Here is a 26,409-nt window from a genome sequence, read left to right on the forward strand (position 1 = left end):
TATTAGCTTAAAAGGAAAGAAGGAAGTAACGATGTACTCCTCCAGGTTTTCCCTGTGGTCTTACATCAGAACCGTCCCTTGACGCATTAGATGCTAATAGGGCTCCACTGGGGTAGCCTGGAGCCCACCAGCTTAGAGGTAGACAGCAGCCATCCCACTAGAGTCTCTGTAAGGCCTGGATAGGCAGCTCAGGGGGTGAGGGGAACAAGGCTTACTGCCGGCACCACCCAGCCCAGCCCATCAGAGTGCCCAACCCTTGGGGAGGCAGGGACCCCTTCTGGGAGGAGAGGGGTTAACAGGATGCCCATCAACTTGCTTTGCCCACCTGCAAGCATCCCAAAGAGAAGTCTTGCTGGGTAGGGGTGCCCCCTTCCTGGGCAGAGTTAGCAGGTTGTTTCATCCCATGGTCTTTTGAGCTGGGACTTACAGCTAAGAGGCACGAAGTTCTAAGAGAATGGTCTTAAGCAGAGAGTAAAATGAACAAAGGAACACTCGTTGTTGTAGGAAAGAATCATTGGTCCAAAATAGTTGATGGTGGCACACTGGTGGCTTCCCCCCTGCTTAAAAATCTGTTCTGAGGGTCCTTGCCTGGCATTCAAGACCTCAAACTACCTCCCACTACTCAAGGTTCTTCAAATCTGCACCACTCACTTGGGTCATCTGAACCTACTTTACTTAAACTGTTAATTAACTATTTCACAAGGGTCTGTTTGTCTTCCTAACTATAACTTCTAGAGGGCAGGGACCTTGCCTTATGTATTTCTTTTGCGTTACACTTGGCATCCAGCACAGTGCTGGGCACAAGGTGGGTGGCTCGAGACATGTGTATTAAATCCCAAGGCTCAGCAGCCACAGGCATTCTATCCAATCAACAAAAGAGATCTGGCTTCCTTTTAAACATCATGTTTTAGCTACAGGGAATCTGACGAAACTTGTTTCTGCTTTTTTGGGTCTGATTTTACCTCTTTGTGGGAGTTTACAAATTATTCCAAACACGAGAAATATACCCTTGACAGACAGAGGCTGTGAGGGAAAATTCTCAGGCCCAAGCGTGGACTCAGCAGCAGTGTCATCCGGCCCTTGGGCCCTGCGGGAGCTGCCTGGCCAAGGGCCCTGTCCTCAACTGCTATGCAACTCCTCTTGGTCTTGGTGTAGATAAGGAAAAGCACTTGTGTTTTGGGGTGCAACCCCCTGAAGTCTGAGGAAGAAGGAAAAAGGAACATAGTGCTGCAAGAATAAAGAGCAGGAGGATTTGGGGGATCGATTTTTTATTTGGGCTTCTCACAGTGGTTAGAGCCACTCTGTCTTCAGAACAATCACAGCACAGGAAATGCGTCACTGAGACTGCCCAGAAAAGTCTGACCAGCTGAATCTTATTGCTTAAAATACACATATTCACAATAACTGACAAATGGTGATGTGCCTCATACAGGAATGTGTTAGCATTTGCAAATCTCCCCACTGTAGCACCAAACCCTCCACCAACCCCTTCCTTCTCGTTTCCCTGGAACACCAGACTCAGTCAAGTCTCCATGGCCCCCTAACTCTTCCTTCAGCTCTGATTTCCATCTCTCTCACCAAGCAGGGTAGCCTCCTGCCACAGTGGTCAAACGGTGACCGCTGGAATCAAGCCCAGTTCCATCAGTTGCGTTTTCTTCTTCTCATGCCTCTGGGGTAAGACGCTGCAGTGAACCCAGCAGTTAACACTCAGACCCAGTTCCCTTCTCTAATCGGGGGAGGAAACTTTGAGAGGGCCAGAGTTCATCCATTTGATCAGTTAACTGAAGAAGGATTCGTTTTGGTAAACTCGTGCTCCTTTGAGACACTTCAGTGAGTTGTTTGGGATTAAGGAAGAAAAAAAAGGCGGAAGGAAAGGCATCTGCGGGCTGATGACGTGCTCTCACCCCACTCTGGCCACACCAGCTTGCGGGTTGGACCTCAGCAGACAGAGGTAAGCCTGTGGTACCTGCCAAGCCCTCCTGGCAATTCTGGGAAGGGCTCACATCTGGGCAACAGCTAGTCCGAGCTTGTCACCAAAGATTCAACCACGCCTCTGTCTGAAATTCCACCTTCGTCTTCTGTCCCAAGTGGCTGGGGGCACCACCGGGGGCTGGTGCTGAGGGCCAGGAGCAGCCGAGGGAGGCAGACATGTTCCGAGCACGTTTCCATTTACAGGGACCAGAACACAGACCTCTGAGTGTCCACGGAGAAGTGTGCAAATTGCAGTGAGGGGTAGAGTAAAACCTCTACTTAGAGCGCAAGATCTCCGGCAAACATGGGGACTACCGTTGACAATGCTGCTGAATACATCCAAGTACACAGTCAGGCATTTGCTCAGTAAACAGTAAATGCATAAAATAAATTACCTTGAGTCGGCCATATTTGCTCCAAACGTTGTGGCTAATGTGAGCAGAACGGCTGCTTCAAAGTATATTCACAGGAAAACAGGGCTTGGGGCTCACACACAACGGACAGACAGATTATCCAAAAAGTCACTGTATTCAGACTTCACTGTGTTCAACATGTATTTTGGTTTTGTGGAATCTAAATGTGGATAAGTGTTCGCCTCACAGCCTTGGATTTGTCTATTTTTGTATAAATGTATATTTTTTTCCTCTCTTACCATAATGTCAATGCTTAGTCTGAATACTGTCGTGCAAGAGTGGGGGAAGGACCAAACTCCTCATATCGACAGGGCTTGGACAGGGAATGTTAGTTTCAGCCATTTGCTTTCTCCATTCAGATTATTCCTATCAAAGCTCAACTGGTTATCGGAAGCCAAATCATGGAGATAAGGATCCTGTGCGGCTGCCTTCACCCCCACCACGGCCACTTAGACTCTACATAGCCTACAGGAAAATGATTTACCCCATTTAAAAAAGGGAGGGGGGAGGACAGGGAAAGGGCATGAAAACCACAGATAACCAAGGTATTTCTTCCAAGTGGTCAGTTAAAAAAACAAACAAACAATAAAACTAATTTAGAATCAAAGAGAAAATACTGTGTGAGAGACAGGCTATGGGGCTGCCCTCTCTCAGGACCCCCAGTCTCCTCCCTCGGTTTGTTCATATAAAACAGTGACGCATGAAGGCCGGAAGGCCGTGTGCTTGGGACCAGGGAGGGCACTGGGCACCTTTGCGCCCAGACAAAAGGGAGGAGATGCAGAAGCTGCTCCTCCACCCACCCCCCACACTTCAGGGCATCCTGCTCACCCGCAAAAGTTCCAAAGATAGTCCCCATCTAAGCCATCACACAAAACATCTCAGGCTCAACCGCAGCCAGTCTCTTTGAAGGCCTACTTGGGAGAGAGCCTCAATCTCCCCTTTTCCAGAACAGAATTCTTGCCTGCCCACTGGCAAGGTTCTTGTTTTTAGTTTTCCTTTGTTGTTTGTTTTTAAAGGAAGAAAGAGAAGGCAGTATATAATCCTCCTCACCAGAACCAGTCTGCAGTCAGCCGGAGCCTGCTGGGAGGAGGCCCTTCCAGGATGCACAGTGGTGCATTGATTTTGTCACCTGGAATCTGGAAGATCAACAAGCCTCCTCAAACCTACCACACAACTGCCCATCAGCTCTCAACCTCCCAGAGGATTAATTCAGTTCCAGCTCTGTAGACACTGGCAAGGATGATAATCCCTGGGTCTCTGTGGCTTCCTTCTTCACCCAGGGCTGAGAACTGTAGTCCTGCCTGGACCGAGACACAGCATGGCTCTCTTCAACTAAAATCAGAGAAAAATCCACTCCATCACCAAGAATCATTGCAGGACACAGTCCCAGCCCCTTCCTTGGGGGCTTTTAAAACACACATTTCTGTCCTAAGCAGGTAGCTGAGATATGACATGAAGAGGAGAAAAAAGGGATGGGGGTGGGGGGTGAGGAATGAGTCACAGAACCAACTTCTCAGCCCCGCCCACAACACTGTGCTTTTGTAGGGGGAGAGGCATCCACACCCCAAACTGTACCTGGAGATGTAGGAAAATACAGGAGGGGGAAAAGAAAAGAATGAAGTGGCTGTACCACTTTCTCTGAAAGTTGTTTAATGCTTCTTTCGTGGTTCTCCCCTACCCTGGTTGCTTTGCCAAGTTCTTGGGTGCAGGCAGGGCCTGCTCTAGCTGGGAGAGCTGCTGCTCTGGGAGTTTGGGGAGTCCTGCTCATTGATGGTGTTCAGCAGCAGGCAGGCAGGTGGTCGTGGTGGGTAGGGGTGCCCGGGCTCTTGGGCCTGCTCCTCGCAGGGCTGGCAGAGCCCTTCCTCCTCATCGCCAGGGGGCCGCACATGGCAGCTGTCGCAGAAGTCCAGGGGCCCATCCAGAGCATCGTCGATGAGCGTGCTGAACTCTTTGAGGTCGTCGTCATGGTGACCCCGGTTGCACACACATACCTCAATGCCCGAGTCCCCTGTGAAGCGGCGATGTCTGCCAGGCGTCTTATCTTTGCTGTCAGGTAGGGCGCTGCCAGGCTCAGAGCTGTACTCTTTCAGCAGCTCCTCCTTACATTCGGAATCCTTGTCCAGAAAGGACACTGGGTCCAGCTCCCCCAGGCCAGCCATGGAGCTGCTGGGCTCCATTCCAGGGGCTTTGGTGGCTGCTCGGTCAGCTGGCACGTCAGAGGGCTCAGGGTCAACGATGACGCTTGGGGGTCTCGTGCTGCTTCTGCTGGGCCCAGACAAGGGGCTGCTCTGCACACCCTGGGGGCCCCTGGTGGGATCGGCACCTGGGGGGCTGCTGCCTGCAGGACCACACTGTGGAGGCAGCTGCTGCTGCTGTAGCTGGAAGGCACTGTATGGTGGGGGAGGAGTTGGAGGTCGGTTCACCACTTCCTCATAAGGAGGTAGTAAATAGTTTGGCAAAAACCCTAAAATGGGGAGGCAGGGAGGAGAAATTACTGCACTGGCAATTGTTCTAGGACAGGTTGCAAAGCTCACACTAAACACATGCCCTGACTCTTCCCACCCCCGACAATATCCACCAAGTGGGGCCTACAGCTCTCGGTTGTGGGCAGGGGAGAGGGCTGTGAGCAATTCTACAGAGAAAGACAGACAGATTGGGAGAGACCTAATGTGGCACCTTGAAATCTGAGAGCCTTAAACGCTTCAGAGGCAAGGACTTCCTGCCTGTCTAGGAGTTAAGGCAGAGGTTAGGCAAACGTGGTGTTCGGCCAAGAAATAATTTCTGCCTAGAACAGACCTGTTTCCACATGCACACAGTCTCATCACGTTTTTTGCTCAGACTATCCTCTACCTAAGTCCCATAGGGCTCAGGGTCAAGAATCCCAATTTAAGACTTCCTGACCACTTTTTCCCTTCCCCTGCCCCCTCCAGATGGACCATGAGAGGTCAGAAATCTCTGTTCTGTCTCAGGAGAAGGTTTAGAAAGACAGAACAAGCCCCACCCTGACTCCGATCAAGAGTGGATGGGTACCCAGCAAAGGGCAAGGGGCTTCAGTCATCCAAGGCTTATTAAGAACTTCCCAGGTGAGTTAACTTTTGAATGTAGTGAATGCCTCAAGGCACAGATGATCTATTTATGATATAATAATATAACTAGCATTTATTGAGCACTTACTATATGCCAGGCACTGTGCTAAGCATTCAATTCCTTCTAGATATGGAATTCAAACAATTATGACTAAAATTTCATTTTGTCAAACACACTGTAGAATGCTTTGGACAAACTGTACAGCTGGGCCTCCATTTACCATCTAAGAGGACATAAGTAAGGATAAATCAGGTGAGCACTCTTCAGTGAGTCACCAAGTTTCTTGGTTCTCAGGAAATGCTAATGCCACCACCCATACCCTTCCCTTCCACAGAAGCCTGTGCTCAGGTCTATCATATGGCAGTAAGAAAAATGGGAAGAAGTCAGGCCCCTGAACTCCAAATCTCACATTATACATCATCCGACCACTTGCCTTCATGAAACTCTGCTAAAGGAGGAGTGACCTGGCCAGAACCCAGCCGCTGAGGGACTCAGGGAGCTGCACCCAAAGCACCTGCCCCTCTGTACTTAAGAAGAGCGGCCTCTTGTTCCTGTACTTGCGAGACCCTGCTCTGTGCTGGGCAAGGGGGAGCAGCCCCCTAAGCCCACAGGGGCCCTGGCCACCAAGGCACAGGCTAGACAGGCTGGACGCTGGGTCTGTGCCCCTGGGACGCCGAGGAAGGGGCACGGCAGCTTTTGGTGTACGTACTGAAATAAAATGGCAGCGCTGAGTAACTGTGGGCTTCCCGGTAGGCGATCAGGTTGATTTCATGTTGCCGCTGCTGGGCCTGAAGGCGGTGCTTGGCTCGGCGGTGGTGGCAGACGCAGCAGCAGCTCAGGATGATGATGATGGTCCACACCAGCCAGAACCCTGAGGGAGGGGAGGCAAGATGGAGAGGCATGCACACACAGTGAGTACCAGCCGAGGAGGCAGTGTTCACAACCAGGAGGGCATGGGGGCCCTCACCACCACACAGGGTGGGGGGAGGAACTGCCGTGCCGTGCCCAGAGAATTTACATTTAGAACGTGTTTTCAGTTTCCATACATTTTGTACATGGAATGGAAGAGAGGGGAGGAATGTAAAAATCATGACAGCAAAGGAGGTCACTTACTCCAGGGAGCCTGCAGTGCCCTTGGGGGAGGCAGGAGAGTCAAGGCAACTCCCTGGCCCCATTGGTCCTCCCATGTTTTAGGTTTTGTGGGCAATAAATATGCTCACTTTTTAATACAGCATATTCTTCCTCTCTAAGTGACCTCTGGGAAAAAAAAAAAACTGCTTCAAGCTTTTGTGGTGCCAATCTCCTCCACGCTGCCCCCCCCCCCAACCCTGCTCAAGCTCCTAAGGACATCTACCAGGCTCACTGTGTGCTGCTAACCCAGAAGGAACCCCTCAATATCCCCACGACTCAGAAGATTAGCAGTTGCAAGGGGCCTCGAGCAGCCCTCCTGATAAAATAATTCTTAGAGTTCTCCTGATGTCACCATAAAGATCAGTGGCTTTCTGCCACCCAGCATGCCTCTGTAATACAAGTCACTAAAGCTAAAGATGGAAAGTTCTGGTACAATTCCACCTCCCGCTGTCATAAACAATCTACTGCCACCTCCCTTTCGTCTGCAGTTGCATTAGATTCCGGGCCAGGAGCAGCCTCCCCTTCCTCCCTGCTCCAGGATGGGTAGAGGAAGAGGGGAGAGGGCACCAGGCCCTCTTTTCTCTGGGCGGATTATTTGTTCTTATCTCCCACCATATTATCTCTTGGCTCACAGTCAGAGAATCTCAGCAAATCCCAATATAAGACCCCCTCCCCAGTCTTCAAAAATATGCAGAAAAGGCTTTTAAGTATTTTTTTAAATTAAAGAGCATCTCAGAAAGCTCTAAAAAAGAAGCATTATCTCTGGCCTCCTCACTTTTTTTTGGGGGGGGTGGGGGTGAATAAGATGGGGACAATCTCAAGGAATGTCCATTTCAGACTAAAACCTTACCAGCTTATAAGGGTATCATATAGCTATTAATAATATGTTTAAAGAATAGATAATGATTAGATGGGGGAATGTCCATGATATATAAAGTGAGCATACAAGATATAATACTAATATATAAACTATATAATATCCCAATTTTGCTTTTAAAATATATAAATATATATATGAAAAAAAGACTAAAAGGATAATACAAAAATAATGACTGATCTTTTAGTAGGATTATGAGAAATTTTAATTTTCTTCTCTAGATTTTTTTCTTTCAGATTACAGAACTAGAAACAAGTTAATGTTTAAAAATATCTGTGACTAATTTTACTTTTGCTGGCTTTTATTTTTTAAAAATCATAAATTTGTTTCTAAACAGGTTTTAATTCCTCTGGGAATAAGTCATACCATGGAACAATATGAATCATTAAAATACTATTTTTTGACATATGAAGATATTTCTGATATGAAAATGAAAAACAGCAATTACAAAACAGTTTAAAATATGATCCCAACTTTTTTTTTTTTTTTTTTTAAAGTATGTTTGGACAGAAAAAGGTCTAGAGAAATTATTAGGAAGCTAATCAAGAGGTTATCTTGGATGACATGATCGTAGACTTTTTGCCACCAGCTCCCTAGTTTTTTGCTTATCTGCATTTCCTATTTTTTCTGAGATGAACATGTACTTCTTTGTAATAAAAAGAATATTTTTTCTCAATACAAATTTTACCTGAGGAATAACTTTAAGGTAAATTGTATGTAATTAAGAATAGATTATATTATTGTTCATCTGTTCTCTATCCTGAATGGCTTCAATAACTTCAATTTCTTTCCATTATAAATGTTACATGCATTTTTTATCATCTACTTTGTAACTGTCAATTTGTGTTTAAAAATTCTACAGTATGTCTACATTTATCTCTTTTCAGAACAAATTAAATAAAATTAACATTGCTTAAAAAGAAAAAAAAGAGAAAAAAGCCTCCCTCTCTCCGAGACTTGTGAATGAATATATGCCTTATTTTTTTTCCTATTTGTACCAGCACACAATATATCAAAAGATCCCACTGACATTTAGAGTGTGGTCTCTGGCAATGGCTCTTTCTCTGTCCCCCAGGGGCGTCCCAGCTGCCCTTCTACAAGAGCAAGGCTGATAACTAGCATCCCAGCCTTGGCGAGCTGGCTGCCCTACTCTAAGACACCTAATTGCTTTTAGCAGGTGTCAGTTTCAACCACACCTTCTTGCTGAGGCCTGGCATGACAGGTATAGGACAATGGGCAGAAGATTTTTCTCCTCTTTACCCATGAGCAGACAGAACCCTATTCTCAGTCTTGGAATATCTCTCTTGGTCCTTCCCAAATTCACTACTGGAATTTGCTTAATTTAACTTACATTTCTTTCCTTGTGAGTGCTGGTTGACTTAAGACCAGACACTGTCAGAGGAACCCTCAGACAATGACAGAGGACCAGAAAGGAAGTTAACTGCTACCTGATGCCATCCTACACCATCTCCCCCACCCCGACTACCTCCCAGCTCCCGGCCTCCTTGGGGAGGCTTGGGCTGGTGGGAGGGAGCACAGCTAAGCACAGTACATTCTGCTTAAGAGACTGGCTCTGAATACATTTTATTTATTTATTTATTTATTTTTTAATTGGTAAACAATATCAGTTTCTTTAATTGTTCCTGTCATATTTCACTTAAGATCAGAGACATTCTCTTCTGTATTCACAGGAAAATTACCACAATCATTAAATTAACCTTGTTGTAGTACAAATTTGTCATCTAGGGGCCTGGTCCCCACCTCAACAATTACCCAATCATGTCCTATAGACCAAGCAAAATGTTAATAGCAATAATAATGTTAGAAATGTAGAAAGGAACAAAACAAAAATAGTTTCTGTCTCATAGCAAGCATTGCATTTCTTTTTCAGGTATATTTATCCTCTTTCATCTGAATATATCTCAATTATTTCCTTCATCTGGATAAATTAGAAAACTGCCAAATCATCCTTTAAAATAGTATTCCTCAACTTGTGTTTTTTCAGAGGTTCTTCCTGATGAAATTGAGTTTATGAATTTTTACCAGATAGGCAGATAATTATTGTGCTCTCATGGTGATTATTTTTTAAATGAGAAGTTTAATTTTTGTTTCTTTTGATGTATTCAATTCATTTTTTATCTTCATTTTATTGAGATATATTCACATACCACGCAGTCATACAAAACAAATCGTACTTTCGATTGTTTACAGTACCATTACATAGTTGTACATTCATCACCTAAATTGAATACATTTTAGAGTCAAGTCTACAAGACTCTGTGTTAACTACTGCTTTGCATTACCTACACTTCTCTTGCTTCCTCAGCATAATCTCACAATACTTTATACTTTTGCGTTACTTTATAATTTTAAAAGTATATTCTCCCATGAGATAATCAGTATCTAACTCTACTGTTTATTACCTCCAAGTCATTTTTTCAGTAGCTTTTATAACCTGGGCTCTCTTTAAGAAAAATCTCTTGAGTTGGTTTTTATGTTTACCAAATATTTCTGGTTTCCCCTCTTCTAGGCATATGGGTAGGTTTGAACTTCCTCGTCTCCTTACGATTGGGTGAGACTTTGGGAGAAGTTCTAACTAAGGAGTCATGATTAGAAGTGATGCATGTCACTTAGAGGCCAGAACATTTCTTGCTGATGTAAGACCTTCCATTAGTCTTCCCTCTGCCATTGCAATTGGCATCTGAAACATTCCAGATGGTTTCTTCAGGGTCAGTCTGGCTCCCAAAGGACGATGAAGTGGGAACAAAGTCCCCATCCAACCTGTGATGGGCAAATAGTGTGAGTGAGAAGTAAACCTGTTATTTTAGGCCACTGAGATTTTGGATTTGTTTGTTACCGCAGCAAAACCTCATCCATCCTGATCGAGGCAATTTATTTACAGGCTTTCCTTGGGGAGAGGATTTAAAGTGTTCACCAGATTCTCAAAGAAATCCTTGATCCAGAAAAAGGCTGAGATCCACTGAACTAGAAGTATAATATACAAGGAGGGGCTTTTTAGAAAAAGAAAAATTAGTTGGGAAGGGCAAGAGGACACTGGGGGAAGAAATGAAACAACTGGAACACACATCTTTGCCAAAGTTACCTCAGTCATATCTAATGAAGCACCAGGAATCTCACGTGCTTATTGAAATTCCACCAGCCTATCACTTCTCATGTGCTATCACAGGAAGAAAAACTGTCCCTACCATGTCCCAGCTATATGATGTCATACAAGCCTAAAACTGAATTCCAGGTTCTTCATTTTTAATATAGGGCTACAAAGAATTATTTGTGTAGATCAAAACCTGGGAAAACTAACTCAGGAGCAGAACAAGTCTAATGGCATGATGGGGTAAGGGTATAGAAAAGGCCCCTAACAAGCTGGTCCCACTCAACGGAGTTGACATGGGGAGTAGGACAGAAGGTGTTAAGATCTGGCCCACACAAAACTGACTCTCTCGCAAGCCTTTCTAGTCAAAGTAGTATCTCATCCACTTTTAAAGGGGAAAACAGCCAAACTAGTCTCCATGGAACTGTACAAAATTTTAATCTTTTAGCTAGATTTCACAAACAGGTAAGAAAGTTTAAAAAAGGAAAACATAATGAAAGAGACACGCAGAGAAAGACACAGGTACCTCCCTCCCCACCACCAACCCAGAGACCACCTTCTCCAATGACAACTGTGAAAGTTGTGACCTCACTGTGGGGAGCGTATGTCATGCTAAGCAAAATGGGAAACATGTTTTTTTAAAACAATCATAGTCTGATGTAGGAACTGAGTCAGGTGCCCCAGAGTTCACTATAAACTTGGGAAAACACCACACCCCAACTAGCAGGAAATTCCCCATTAGGAGGATGAAGAACACTATAAATCCTTCTACCCCAAAGGATGGTGCGTGACCTCCCTGGAGGAAGTTGAGGCCCTAGTTTTGAAGGGTGGTACACAGCCTTTAGAGCTCTCAGCAGGAGCTCCTGCCACTGCCACTGTGGAAAAGGTCTGATTTTGAGAAATAAAGACTCTGGAGAGCTTTCAACATCATCTGAGATACTGGACCAATTTCCTATAAGCATGATTGCAGACAAAAGAGAAAAGGCAGACAGCCTGGGTTCAAATACTAGCTCAGCCATTTCCTGGCTTTGTGACTGTGGGTGTTCTGTTTTAATTCTCTGTTCTTTATTTCCTTCATCGATAAAATGGAGAGAATAAAGGTCTCTACCTCATTTGGTCATTTTGAGGACTAAAGAGTTAAAATATATAGAGTACCCAGAACTGTGCCTGACATATAATAAGTTCTCTAGCTTATTGTTACCACTGTTGTTGTTATGGGCATACCCACAGATGGGAAGGGTTTCTTTTAAATTTCCCTTTTAACTCCCAACAAGTATCCCATAAAGAAACAGGTTAAAAACAAGTCCAAAATCTGCTTCTGGGTTAATTGGTCAACCCAGCATATTTACTATGCTGTGCCAGCTGATACTAGCCCACTTGCTACTGATCAGCCTGCCTTTGTCCAGAAGCCTGGACTGCTAGAGGGCTGGGGACCAACTGGGGCTTGGAAGGAGACCCCCACTCTCTGCAGGCCAATTTGCCATGGTCCCTCCCTAAGAGCAGTTCAACAGTGGGCATCTAAGACAAACTTACAAGGAAAAAACAAAACAAAACAAAACTAGCAGGTGAAAAACAAGTTGGGCAGCACTAACTGGATTTGCTAATAGCCTGTTTCATGGCACCTCAGGGAAATTCCACTGTCCAGAAACACAACCCCTTCCCCCATTAAAGCTCAAACCAGGGAAAACTGATGCCAGAGTGAAGTTGCCCCAAATTATTCCAAGTGCAGAAATTCCCAATTTTGACCTCCCTGAAAAAGGCAGCCTGGTGAGTGGAAAGAGCCCTGGGCTGAGAATCGGGATACCTGGGCCCAGGCTTTTTGGCCCTGAGCACACTGCTGGCCTTCCTGGATCTTGGTTTTCTCCTTTGTTCTCTATGTTCCATGAAAGGCATCCCCGGGTAGAAATGATACAATGCACATGGGTGTTTAACCTGGCCTTTTGGAGACCCTCTGTGCCCTGGGCCCACTACCCCTGAAGCCTGGCCTTAGGAGGCCTTTGCTTGCAGTCCTGGAATGGAGTGGCTCTGGAGTGAGGCAGGCTGACAAGCTACAACGAAGCGGCAGTCACTTAATGCCCTACAGCCCCAGGAAATGGGGATGACGTGTGTACCTAGCAGGGCCATTCTTGGAGTGAAATGAGACCTTACCTAGGTCCTGGCGCACAGGAGACTTCCATGCAGATTAGCATCCTCATCTGTCATTCCTTCCCTGGCAAGCCCAGCGGCCCCAGGGGATTGGTTACCATCATGTACCTCCACCTTTTCCATGTATTTAAATCCCATCCACTCTTTAAGGCCCACTTCAAATGCCACCTCTTCCATGCAGCCTTCTCTGAATCCTGTCCAACCAAAACAAACTCTCCCTTTTCGCTTAGTTCTGACACATAGATTCCACTCTCTACTTCACATTACTAGTTGCACATTTTACTTCCTCTGCTAGGAAATTATCTTCTTGATGGTAAAGATTATGTCTCCACAGTTTTTAGCACATAAGAGGCTGTAGCATCAACTAGGAATTTGTTAGAATTACAAATTCTGGGGATTTGTTAGAATTGCAAAATCTCCGACCTATTGAACCAGACCCTCTGAGAGTAAGGCCCAGAAATCTGTGTTTTAACAAACCCTCCAGGAAATTCATGCTTACCAGTTTGAGAACTCCTGGAATAAGGGTTTGCTGAATGAATAAATGACTGAATGAAAATTTAAACTACAAGTGCCATAAAAATACAGGAGCTAATATTAATGATAGCCAGGTCCTTACAGCCTCAACCACTGCTCTGTAAAAACAAATCTCAAGTTTCTGTCTGACGCAGGCCCAGGATTGCCCCTTGGTTTAGTAACAACAATCTAAAAAGACACTGGGGAAAGGTTGCTGGCCAGCTGAAGCTCAAGGTCTGTATAAAGTGGGGTGTGTGTGTCTGAACCCTCAACACACTGGAAAATTCAGCTTAGTAGAGGTGAAAGGGTTGGTGGAAATGAAACTTTTTTTCTGGAACCTTCCCTGTAGGTAACTATGGTTAAAGAGGCACCCCTTGTGTGACCAAAATTCTGCCAAGGATTTCCTGGCTGAAATTTTTTTTTTCTCAGAGGAAAGAGGAAAAATACCTCATTATTTTTACATGTCAGGCAAGTCAAGAAGCCATTAGAGAGAATAAGGTTTAAGGAAACAACAAGTACAGTTTTAAGGAGAACTTAAGGAGCTCATCTGATATTCAACCTCCACACATCAGGGAGGGTCATGACCCTAACAAGGAAGAATTCCTAAGAGGGGCAGAACACACATTGGGATCCTACCCCAAGAAGTCACTCTGGGCCCAGGTAAGGGGAAAGTTCTACTTTTACAGTCTCAGTCCCTCTAGAGCTTTGAGAGCATGCGCCAACCCATACCACGGAGAGTCTTCCTCCTGCCCAGCCTCAGATCTGTCTGGCCCTGAGCACAACTGGCGCCGAATCAGCCACTTGTGCGGCCCTTCCTCGGGCTTCTTTTAAGCCCTTGAGGTGAAGACGCCTGGTTCCCAAACTGCCTCACTGCCATCTGGGTTTCCCTCTCCCTGCTGCCCCAACCCTCTGCCCTGGCTCTGATGCCCCAAATCTAGTGGCTATGGAGTCTGCTCCCCAAACGCCCCAGGAGGCTCTGTCAATCAGAGATGGAGTTATCAGCAACTCTGTTCCTTTCTGCAACTGATGCCGCCTGGGCTGGGCCCCAGAAAAACAAACTGTAGCTCTCTGGCTTTTTGGCAGCCTGGCCTGGACTTTTGTTTTCACAAGGGGTGGGAGGGAGAATTTGAACCCTGTGGTTTTCTGCATTTTGAAACATTTAAACTCAGACCATCCACCTGCTTGGCAATTTGTAATCTTCATTAAATCCCTCAGCCCCACCTCTTTCTAAATAGCAACAATTCTGTGTCCTCCTTTGGAGGGTTGGTGGGGACATGTTAAGCCCTGTTCCCTCCTGCACTTGACCTCTCCTGGAATTCCTCAGGAAGGCAGATCAGCAATGCTCAGAAGGGAAGGGCCGGGGCCGGGGGCAAGGGAAAGGTCCTGTTTGTAGGAACCACTCCTGCTGGCTACAAGATATGAGTGAATTTCAGAGCGAGAGGTTTCCCAGCCAAGTCTAATTTCCTTTCCAGACAAAACAATAGCCTTTTTAGCTGCTTTCTTACCATGTCTCTGATGTGGGGGAATGGGAAGAACAGAAAGCAGAAGGGGAAATGGGGTGGGAGTAAGGCCACGGCTTGACAAACAAGCCCAAAGCTTGTTTCCAAATGAAGGGAGTGACAGGGGGCTTGGAATTTTCTGGGGAAACTGTCTATGGTTTCCTCTCTCAACAGATGACTGTGAGAACCACTGCAATGCCTGTCACTTGTGCTTCTCTGTTCCAAGGACTCCCCCGTCCTCATTCTTTGTTGGGACAACCTGAAGTCAGATTCCAGCATCCCAAACTATCTCATCTGAGTTCCAAGATCAAGTACACTATGTGTTAGTGAACTCTTCAACCCTGGGTCACTCCCTAAAGACCGTAACAATGCTGCTACTCTTGTGTAACTCTGGAAGACGTAAGTGGACTTGGTCTCAGCCAATGAATGGCAAGACAAGGACTGACTCCACATGACATTCAGCAGACAGCAACAGGTTAGGTACACTGGAAGAGCCTCCAAGTGCTTTGGTCTGAGAACTGGAAAAGAAAGAAAAGGGGCTAAAACTCAATACTCCCTCTCTGCAGGAAGGCTCCATAGGCAGGGACTTAGGTAAAGGCCATCCCTTTGAGAGGGACCCACAGAGACAGAAGCAGCTCCTTATTGCTCTACTGGGAATTCTGGAAGCCCCTGTGGTTCTTATAAGAAATGGCATTATAGCCACCCACAGAGCTCAACCCAGCATCACAGTGGCTGGGAGGTAGCAACTTCTCTTTGCAAAATGGCAAGCCTGAGATTCTGGACTGGCCCAAGGAAGGATCTACATTGTTGTCACTACTTGACTCAAAATGGAGAAGCCATCAAAGAGGACCCCAGGCAGGAGCTTCTGCAGCAGACCTGGGGACCACGGCCTCATTAGAAGAAGGCTTAGTTCTGTAAACCTACAACTTCTCTAATAATAATAATGATAATAGCAACAACAGTAATAAAAAAGAAGACTCAGAACCTTTTCTCTGGTCTTCAACCTATAGAGTTCAAAAAACACCAGAGCTCCTCCTCTACAAAGGAACCACTTCTGAAACCTATAAACAGATTATACTCACGAACACCACCACCAAGAGAATCAGAAAAGGGCTGACCAGCCCACAGTTTCCCCAGGAGCAGAGACAGTAACTGTGGCCCTGAGATACCAAGAAACCCCTGGGCAAGGACTTACACCAGAGTTCATAGTAGTAGTTGCAGCACTGAGACTGTCCACAGCAGTGTCCCGTGTCACATATGTAGCTTTGATTGTTGGTGCCCACGCAGGTTTCCTTATCCTAAAAAAAAAAAAAAAACAAAAGGCATTTTAGCATATTAGATTACAGCTTTTAACACCATTTTTCTTCTCATCTCCCTCCCCCTGGTTGTCAGCCTGCCCACCCCCCAAAAAAAACATTTTTTATACCAGTGTTTATTCCATTAGGAAAAACATTTAAAAGAACCACACAACAGAGTTAAGAAAACAAAAAACAAAAAACAAAAAAAAAACATGGCTTATTAAAAGGATTAGAAGACTTGGCACACAAAGCCAACTGGCAAACACTGAAGTTCTCAGGCAGGAAAGGGTTGCCTTGCCTTCTTTATGTCCAAGCAGAAATACTTCATGTTCCAGGGTTAAACTCAAGAAAGTAAGAAGGTGACAATTCTCCTGTAATTAGCAGTATGTTTTAAATAAAGCCGGCTTTTCTGTGAAACTTCTCGGGATAATTAATGCCATATGTATTCCAGGATTACCATCAGGTCAGTCCTTCCACCCTCCCTTTGAAACGCATGATCTCCAACGTTAATTACTGTATGATTGAAAAGAGGACTAAAAAATCTGCTACCACAGGTCTTCATTCTTAAGAGGTGGCTTGATCAGGTGACCAACCCTAGTCCAATTCATTTTCTAGATCAGCTTTTGCTATTGAACGATCTCCTAAAAATCCTGATGGGATCCAGGACTCTAGGATCCGTTGTCTAAGATGCTTCGTGAAGCTGAGTAACCAGCTTGCAGTTGCCAAATTCTATTCACAGCATTGGTGGAGGAGGAAGTGAGAAAAAACTCCATATTCCACATTCAAGATATGAAATACCCCAGCAGCCACCCTTAACCTCAGCTCAAAATGTACTCTGAGCCTGTGTGAATATGATAAAACCTGTAAGTCATCTGCTAAATCTGGTTTTCAACATTTCTACATTCCTTAAGTAACCCTGTTCGTTAATGGGCACCATCTTTGTGCCAGGCACTGTGTTGGGTACGAGGGATTCAGAGATGAATAAGACACTGTCCCTAACCTCAAGAAGCTCAGAGTCAAGAAGGAAAAAACCCTGCTCAGCAAAGAAACTAAAACCACCGTATTGTATTTACAGCTGCTCAGGCTGACCCAGCCCACAGTGTACATCCGGGCGGAAGGCTGCCAGTGGAAACTTTAGTCACATGGCCGGTTCCTCCTCTCTGGCATTGCTTTACTACACAGTCTAGTTGGCCAAGGGGATAAACAAAGTCCTCCAGTGGCTGTCTACAGGGCTAGAGGCCAGGCGGCTTAAGCGCAGGCACCTAAGGCCACAGGCAGAGGCGGACAGGGAAAGCAGCAGGGCTGAAAACCAAGTCCCTTGCTCACTGCAAGTTTCTACCAAGAGCCTCAGGTATCTCCTGGTCTTTAAAAGTCTTACACACCCTAACATACAGGAGTTTAGGAAGAAGGAAACAATGGGGAAAGCATCTGTAAACTCAGACAATGAGGGTTTCACAATAATGCAAATGGGGCTCCTCCTATCTTCACCTTCCCGTGCCCACCACAAGCAAAATGAAACCCTGAGCCAGTGGCTGTCTAGTTGTTAGTCTCCTCTGAGGCCTGACACACTTGGAGAAAGCAGATTGCATGTGCTGCTTTTGCCAGTATATGTGCCGATTTCAGAGCAGAATATTGCTTTCGTAAGGACAGCAAAAAGTTTCTCTCGAGTTTACCATTCTTCCAGCCAGTTTGCAGGAGCACAGTTCAAAGTGTCCACATAGTTTCTAGAAGAGGCTGTGCCACCTACACCCTAAACACATGAAAGAATCCAGTGACACTTCTGTCTCAGGAAAATCTCACCAGATGAGGTGCAGGTTCTAAACAGAGGGTAGAGAGGGCAGCCAACTGTTTCTGAGTGAGGTGAGGAGGGGAACACATCTGAAATCTAAACAGGTGGCATCCTCATGATCTACTGGTGTCAGCTTCTCTCTTGGCTCCCCCTACCCCCACCCTGGCCCCCGAGGCAGGAGGCATGGTATAAACAAGACCCATTCTGCTTCCCTGCCCTGCCACTTTTCCACAGTAATATCATTTACTTCAGTGTTCCTCCAACATTTTCTAATCCAGTGTAGCTAGTGCCCTGTTTTCCAACTCCTTTCCCCCCAAATCCAGGGTCCCCAAGCTGCCTGGGATAGTCTTGGTGATGGGAATTGTCATTTTCTGCTGCAGGGAGAAGAAAAGAAGGTAGGCAGCTAAGGAAGACAAGTGGGCCCACAGGCCTCAAGTTGAAGGAGGTTTAGGGGATAGCGAGATGTGAGTGCCAAGGGGAGCTCCTTCAGAGAGACCTGCTAGTGGGAGAGGAAAACCCCAGAGCCTTGGGTTTGTCTCCAGCTCTGCCACAGCGGCTGCCCTAGGACCAAATAAGATGATGATCTCTAAAGTCTCTTCAACCCTAAGGCTTTATCATCTTACCTCCCCATTCCCACTGACCCAGCAGCCTCAAGTCAACGCAAGAGCTCCTGGAATCTGTCTCCACTCATTCAAACTGACAGCGAAGAGCAGCTTGTGGAAGAGCTGCCTGGTGCTCCTCTGCCATTCTTTTATGAGGGGCCTAATCATAGATCACTTGGAGGATTTTCAAAGACCTCCCAGTGGCTCAAGTAACGTTTATTAGCTGTGTGATCTTGGGTAAGTTACTTTACCTCTCTGAGTTCTTAATATCAGTTTTATTCTGTGAACCATTATTGTTAGGCATAACAGACCATCCAAATAGCACTTCGCCATATTGAGAACTATGTCCAAACAGTAAAGGTGCTGTGGCAATAAGGGCTGCTCTAGCCACACAAAGAACAGAAAAAGGAACCAGAGAATACAATGGGAAGTTCAAATATGAAGAAGTCTCAGCACACTTTATGATTACTCTGTTTTTCTTCTAAGCATTTTTAAGCACTTTATATGTATTGTGCTGTTCAGGCCAAGTGCTGAACAGTGAGCAGTACAGAGGCTAAGATAAGAAACCTGCCCAAGGGCACACAGCCAGGAAGTGGTACATCTAGTTTGTCTGACTCCAGAGCCTGAGTTTTTAAACATTAAGCTACAGCCTTCCTGGTTAAAGTTATACTTCTTCAGTTGCTTTTTACACTTCAGCTGCATAAATAAGTCCACCAAAAACCCTAAACCAAACAAAATCAACAATTCAACTCCAGGAAAAAGATAAGGACCCTGCCTTCCCAGAGCTCTTAGACTTTGGGAACAGGTTCCTGCATCTTCTACTCAGCACTGGGTGCTTGGGACTCCTTTGCTCAAAAGGTCATATTTTCATATACTGACTTTCTGAAGAGCAGAACAGTGCTTCATCCCAGTGTGGAACATGGGACCTTCCTTCCTTCAGTATTCACTGAGTGCCACACTGCACCAGCACTGGGCTGGGGTGGGGAATGTAATGGGCAAATGAGCAGTCAGGATCGCTGCCCTTGCGGAGCTTACACTATAATGAGAGACAATAAAATAATCACACAGATAACACTGAAAAAACACACTAAGGGTTAGGAAGAAAAAAATTGCATGATCCCATGAGAACTTACAACAGATAAGACCTAGGAACTAGGCTTCTGTGAGAAAGATGATGAACTGAGATCAAGAGGATGATTACAGGGAAGAGGGACAGAAAGAACACTCCAGACAGAGGAATGGTACATGCAAAGCCCTTTGGCTGGAAGGAGATGGCTGAAGATGGTTTTCCTCGCCTAGGAAAGTTAGGCAAGCAGGGGCCAGACTGTGCAGGGCAGGGAAAAGATCAGATTTGCATTTTAAAGACACCTTCTGGCAATGTTTTCATTTGTGCAAAATTCCATGGTCAATAAATAAATAAAACAAACAAATGAAAACAAAAAACAAACAAAAAAACCAACCAGAAACTTAGAACCTGTCCCAGAGCAACTTCGTGTGAGTAACATATACTCTTCTACCAAGGCTTTTCATCTCAGGAATGACTGTGATGACCACTGGGGTCTTTGTTGGTGATGGGTACATGCCTTTAGTCTTGGTTCTAGAGTAACTGGTTCTGAGATTTAGGGCACACGTGGTCACCCAACAAAAAGCATAGGCACAGAGAAGAAACAAGACAAACCCCAAATTGGAAAGAACATTTTTACAGTGTGAAAGGATGAACAGTATGCCTTTTGCACATATGCAAAAAAATTATCTCACTTCTTCGGTGGCAGTGTAAACTGAGGGCCTAACATTTTCATTAACAGTTTCCATGTTTTATAGTTGCTATTCTTAGGTGAGCCACCATAAAGGTCAGTTTAATCAGTGCAAGAACTTTCAAACTGCTAGCATAAAAAGACACTAGGCTGCAATGGTTCTCCAGGCCGGGTTTTAATTTGTCAATATTATGGAGGTGGAAGACACTGCTAGCAACTGGCTATAATGGCAACAGCATCTTCATGTCCTTTGAAAAAAAAAGCAGCATTTTAAAGTTTAAGAGTAAAAATAGAAACACTGAAATCCTTCATAGGATGTTAAAGCACAGGACACTAACTACCTTGGCTGCTGGATATGAAAGAAGTTTGGAGCATCATCTCTGGTTTTCCCCGCAGGGTGAAGAACCAATTCCTAACAGAAACGTCCAACTCACTGCATCACTTAACAAGTGCATATTGACATCCCTCCCTGGCAAGTGCCAGGCACTGTGCTAAGTGCTACAGCTACAGCAGTGAACAAGAGACTCTGTGGCCAGAGCTTTTGCTACTGACAATAAAGCAGGGTAAGCAACTTAAAAAATTCTTCTACTACAAAACCTCAGAAGTACTGGCTGTATAACAATATCCTTTTAATTAAATAGCTGAGCTTGCAAAAAGTAAGGAAAATCCCTAAGAGCCAAAAATGATGGGGGACTAGAAACCACAGCTGTAAAACGAGGTCAGGCTACAGATGGTCTGGAAGGAAGGGTGGATGTTTGCTCTCACAGGCCCACCTGAAACAGGAATTGAAACTGAGATTCTCTGTAAATCTGATTCCCTCAAAGGGAGATAAGAGATCAGGAAAAAATAAAACCAGTGGCACAGAGTAACAATAAGAATGCTCTGAATCAAGAGGGAAAAAGTATCTCCTCTTATAATCTGTATTCACACACCTTCCCTCAAGCTGACTTGGGATCTAAATTGTACATCTTCATGGCATGAGAATCTCTAGGCCAAAAAATTTACACAAAAAGTGGTCTTGGGCTACAAATATCCCTGTGACATCTGGCAGAAACAAATGTCAAAGTAAAACTTGAGGGGTCCTATCCTCAACCAGGGTTGAGGACTTCCGACCATAAAGTGGAAGGTAAGTTCACAATCTGAAATACAAAAACTTATGCAGAAATAATTCATCACAAACAAGACTCAGAAAAGTTGATAAATGGCAGGATAAGACCCTCGTCTCACCAAAAAATTTTAAGGTAATAGAACAAGCAGATAAACTATAAGCATGTTTCAAATGATTAAAGCTAAAAAACATTTAAAATAAGACACTACTAAAAAAAGAGAGTGATCAAGCAGATTTGGCAATAAATAAAACTTACAGGAAAACTAGTCACTGAAATTAAAAATTCAATGGATGGGTTTCATATAAGATGAGACAAAGCTGAAGAGGAAATCAGTAAATCGGGTTTCAAATTTCAGATTTCTCAGATCTGAGAAAATTGCCCTGCAAAGTGCTTCTACAATTAAGAGAAAACATAGAAATGGAAAATATGAAATAAGGAGATTGAGAAGGAAAGAAGAGAATGAGGGGAGAGGCAATATTCAAAGAGATAAAGGAAAGATTTTCCAGAATTGACTAAATACATGGCATTTTCAGACAATAATAAACACACACCTAGAAACATTGTATGAGAATGCAGAACAACAAAGACAAAAAGATTTTAAATACATGCTAATGATAACACTCAAGTGAGATTAGAATTCAGATAGAAGGCTAGGGTGGCTCAAGCACAGTGACCCTCAGGGAGAATAGTTTGACAGGAGAGCTGAAAGTTCAGCCGAGATCAAACTTCATATGCTCTGTACAACGGTTAAAATAATATTCAAGTACCAAAGCTTGTAAATCCATTGTTGGCTTCAGTTTGTTTCTCTTTTAGGTCTTGGTGGGGAAAAAATATCATTGCAACTCTCCTACTTTTCAACTCAGGCCTTTTTTGCCCCACTCAGGTTGCCAGCTGCTACTGTGGAACAAGCAAAACTCAACTCCCTTCCATTCTTGAACCAAGAATAAGTTTCCAGAGAGTAGACAAAATTCTAGCACTACACCTCTACTGCAGAGGTGTTCTACCTGATTTTGGTAAGGTTCCGTAACCAAAGGATAACAAAGTCTTCAAAAACAAGACAAATCTGAAAGAACTAACTGGGAAATGGCTAACTGGGGAAAAGAGAACCATCACCTTAGAATCAGCTATTTTTGTTCTCTCTTAGGTAGAATCTTCAAATTCTGAAAATGCAGCAGTTTCAGAACCTCAGGTTCTTTAGAAAAAGATGTATGGGTGATCATGAAAACTATTCTTTAAGGCTTTGCGGATTCACCTATGTTTTTACAATAAGAAAGTCAAGATCACTATCTCCCTAATACTACTGGTTTTTAAGGGTTTTTGAGGCACTGAGGGAAATAAATAGAATTGCTCAAGGGCACACATTTTTAACTGGTTGGAGGGAAGTTACAGCAGGGTTGGGGATGGAGGAAAGGATGCCTAGGAAGAGGAACGTTCTGCAGGAGTCCTGGTGTGTTGTTTCCTACATGTCAGTCTGATCTCCTTTTCCTTGATGGTAGGGATTGCCACATACTAATTTTGTATCCTCCACAATATACATTTTACATGACAATTACTTCTTTTTTTTTGGGGGGGGGTTTCCTGGTGTGTATTAGGTGCTCAATAAGTGTGTGTGTGTTTTATTAAATTCAGTTTTATTGAAATACATTCACACACCATACAATCATCCATGGTACACAATCCACTGTCCACAGTATGATAACATAGTTATGCGTTCATCACCACAATCTATCTCTGAACATTTTCCTTACATCAGAAAGAACCAGAACAAGAATAAAACATAAAAGTGAAAAAGAACACCCAAATCATCCCCCCCATCCCACCCCATTTGTTCTTTAGTTTTTATCCCCATTTTTCTACTCATCCATACACTAGATAAAGGGAGTGTGATCCACAAGGACTTCACAATCACACTGTCACCCCTTGTAATCTTCAATATTATATAATTGTCTTCAGGAGTCCAGACTGCTCGGTTGGAGTTTGGTAGTTTCAGGTATTTACTTCTAGCTATTCCAATACATTAAAACCTAAGACGTGTTATCTATATAGTGCATAAGAATGTCCACCAGAGTGACCTCTTGACTCCATTTGGAATCTCTCAGCCACTGAAACTATTTTGTCTCATTTTGCATCCCCCTTTTGGTCAAGAAGATACTCTCAGTCCCAGGATGCCAGGTCCACATTCATCCCCGGGAGTCATATTCTGCATTGCCAGGGAGATTTACAACCCTGGGAGATGACAATTACTTCTTAAGCTTTATTAGCTAATGGAGTTCAATTTCATTCTCTCTGATAAAGGGCAAGTCATTAAGTACTTAACTAAGACTCCTCTTCGTATGCACTAAGATATAAGGAATGTATTTTTATATTTTTTAGTTGAGCGCAGTTTTCCAGAAGGATGAATAGCCTGAGCTAGATGGGCAGGTTGCCCTAACCAAGCTATTAAATCTTACCTGCTAAAATCCAGCTTCATCCCTCAGATCTGATAGTGTGGCTTACCCTTAAGGGGCTCTGGACTCCAGCTCCCGGGGCTCATGAGCACCCAGTCCCCAGTTCTAGCTGCAGAGAACCTTAAATGGTAAAGACAAAGACTGGAGCTAGAGAAACACTTGAGAAAAGCCTGGGGACAAACGGAGGTAGGCAGCTGCTGCTTTAAGACATACTGATGTAGCCACAGTATGTGCCGCTGAAAGGGAGTCCCAGGGGCTGGGTCTGCAGAGGGACCAAATGGGGTCCTTTTACTTCAATCTGTGAGGGCCTCCTGGAGTTCTATCTGGAGCCTCCCAAAGACTAACACTCCCTGAGAAACAAGGGAGAGCAACCCAGTAAATGAGAACTAATGAGGACTTCTCACAAATAAGTCAAGTTGCCCACACTTCAACAACTGCAACAAAATAGATCTGTGTTCCCCAAAGTGTGGTCCATGGGACCCAACTCATCTGAGGTATTTGTTAAGAATATAGATTGAGAACCCCTGGGGTCAGAGATTGAAAAATAATTCTGGTTATTCTCACACATACTCAAGTTTGAGAACCACTGGATTAGATATATAATGGAAATATAAACACAGTTCTTATCCTTTAAAAATGGAATATTCTTTTTCTAGAATTCTCAAACACATCCCAACAGCTACCCCCATGAGTGCCCACTTACAATCAAGGCTCATTACTTATATTATCTCCGCTTCATTCCATTAAACACACACACACACACACACACACATAATTAATAAACATAAATTTTTTTAAAAAGTGACACGTTAGTTAGGGATACTTCCATCCACACCAGCACTGCTATGGCCAAAGCAGCATTACGACTTTATCCTCATTAAAAAGCCCCCAAACAGAGCAGCCAGCAATATATCAAAATCAATTTCCTGTGTTGCTATTAGGAACCTGAATAACAAACTCTGAAAAAGCCACTTGACCTTGGTAGGAAAATCCCAGAGCAAAGATCGGAAATTACATGTCCCATGGTTTCATTAAGGTCTACTTTTTTTGTCGGTGTCCTGGTGCATGCCGGCTGCAGGGTCCAGCTAAACACTGAGTTAATGTGCCACTCTTTTACCCCTGGACAGTTAGAAGGAAAGGCCATCCTGCCTTGAGGTGTCCCCAGTAATTCTTCATCTTCTTGGTGAGGAAGAAGATGGCTCTTCTGCCACATAAATCCATGAAGTATGGCAGCTTTAGCAAGGGCTGGTGCAGAAAGCTGAAGGCTGAAATAGCAGGTAGCATGCGGGGGAGCAGGTGAATAGCAGGTGGCACTCAGGCAGAGCAGCAGGGCAACTGAGGAGACTGTCATTTGTCCGTGGTTGGTCTCATGAGGGCAGGTCCTTTCTTTCTCACATTGAACCATTGCCTCTCATGCTTGAAAGTAGAGATTGCAATTGGTGTCCCCAGGACACAACGGACCCACTAATGAGTTCTATGCCTGCATCATTTTTTAACTCTTTTAAAAAAATGGAATTAAGGGTCAACATTTTGAAATGAGAAGGATTTGTACAAAAATCCCTATTTCCCACTTCTGAAAAATCAAGTCCCACATTCTCACAGGACCGTAACAGGATGGAGCAGAGATGTATATGGGCTCCTGCTCCACCGCAGCCACCATCACCCTACCACCCTGAGACCCCGCTGTCCAAAAATTCCATCTGCTTGATTCAGTCCTGGCACTGCCTGGGCATCTGATTAGCTATTCCTGTTCTAATGATTGGTAATAGATTGTTCCTCCCCTCATTCTGAGGTTAAGGCATATACAGAGGGCCAAACATAAACAGCAGACATCTGAATTCTCTCTACCAAGTCTCAAGCAACCCCTTACAAAACATGTAGAACAGGTACCCGGACAAAGAGGGACCCCTCTTCACTGCATGGGGGGAACACCTCTAGATAGAAAACCTCCTGCCACAGCACTCAAGACATAGGGAAGACAATCAAGGGCTGCTCAGTGACCCTGTATAGTAAGCATCAGGACAGGTATTTTTACCAGTGTTATTTATTCTCCTCTTTATAGGAAACTAGGAGACTGACATTCAGAGAAGTCACACAGCCAGAAAAGGTTTTTGGATCTAAAGCCTAAATTTCAGTGGGGAAAAAAAAAAAATTTAGAGGCTATCCTAAACTTTCAGGCTGACAGGAAAAAAAACAACAAATAAGATAATGGATTTTGCTTTTGAGGCACTTTGAAATAATTAAACTGTTAGGTTAAAAAAAAAAAATCATGTTTAAATTCCTGTGCTGAAAACCTTCCTATAATATTTAAGTTCACTTTGTGCCTTAATAAGTACAGTCTAATTGACACCACTTGGAGCAACAACGGCCATAACATTGCAGAGAGATATATTAATATATATAATACACATTTATGTCAATCTCTCAAGTTGTTCAAATCTCTTTAACAGCCACCCCCTCATTGGAGTCTACTAGCACCCCGCAAGAGGTCAGAAGAGGTGCTATTATCCCTGTCTTATGGATGAGGAAACTGACACTTGGCCTAAGGTTGCAGATGACAGAATCAGACTGTCAGAACCCCGGTCTTCTGACTTTCGGTTCTGTATTCTTCCTATGACTTTCACTGAAGTCTTGATCCTGAAAATGGCACTTGGTCAAATAAAAT

The 26,409-nt window shown here is 44.4% G+C and overlaps 1 protein-coding gene across 3 annotated transcripts in view; it reads right to left on the reverse strand.

Annotated features, from left to right (window-relative positions):
- Positions 1–1,251: 1,251 nt before the first annotated feature.
- Positions 1,252–26,409, reverse strand: part of WBP1L (WW domain binding protein 1 like) — a 57,534-nt gene continuing 32,376 nt past the window's right edge. For 2 of the 3 annotated variants that reach the window (XM_037805084.1, XM_037805085.1), the window contains exons 2-4: positions 15,941–16,043; positions 6,181–6,342; positions 1,252–4,848 (exon numbers count right to left, since the gene is read on the reverse strand). In XM_037805084.1, the coding sequence (XP_037661012.1) occupies positions 4,106–4,848; positions 6,181–6,342; positions 15,941–16,043 (1,008 nt within the window). In that variant the 3' untranslated portion in view covers positions 1,252–4,105. Of the gene's footprint in view, positions 4,849–6,180; positions 6,733–15,940; positions 16,044–26,409 lie in introns of those variants that run through there. The other variant, XM_037805083.1, reaches the window with a different exon arrangement.

Source organism: Choloepus didactylus, chromosome 15 (genome assembly GCF_015220235.1).
Source record: "Choloepus didactylus isolate mChoDid1 chromosome 15, mChoDid1.pri, whole genome shotgun sequence".
Classification (NCBI taxonomy): Eukaryota; Metazoa; Chordata; class Mammalia; order Pilosa; family Megalonychidae; genus Choloepus; species Choloepus didactylus.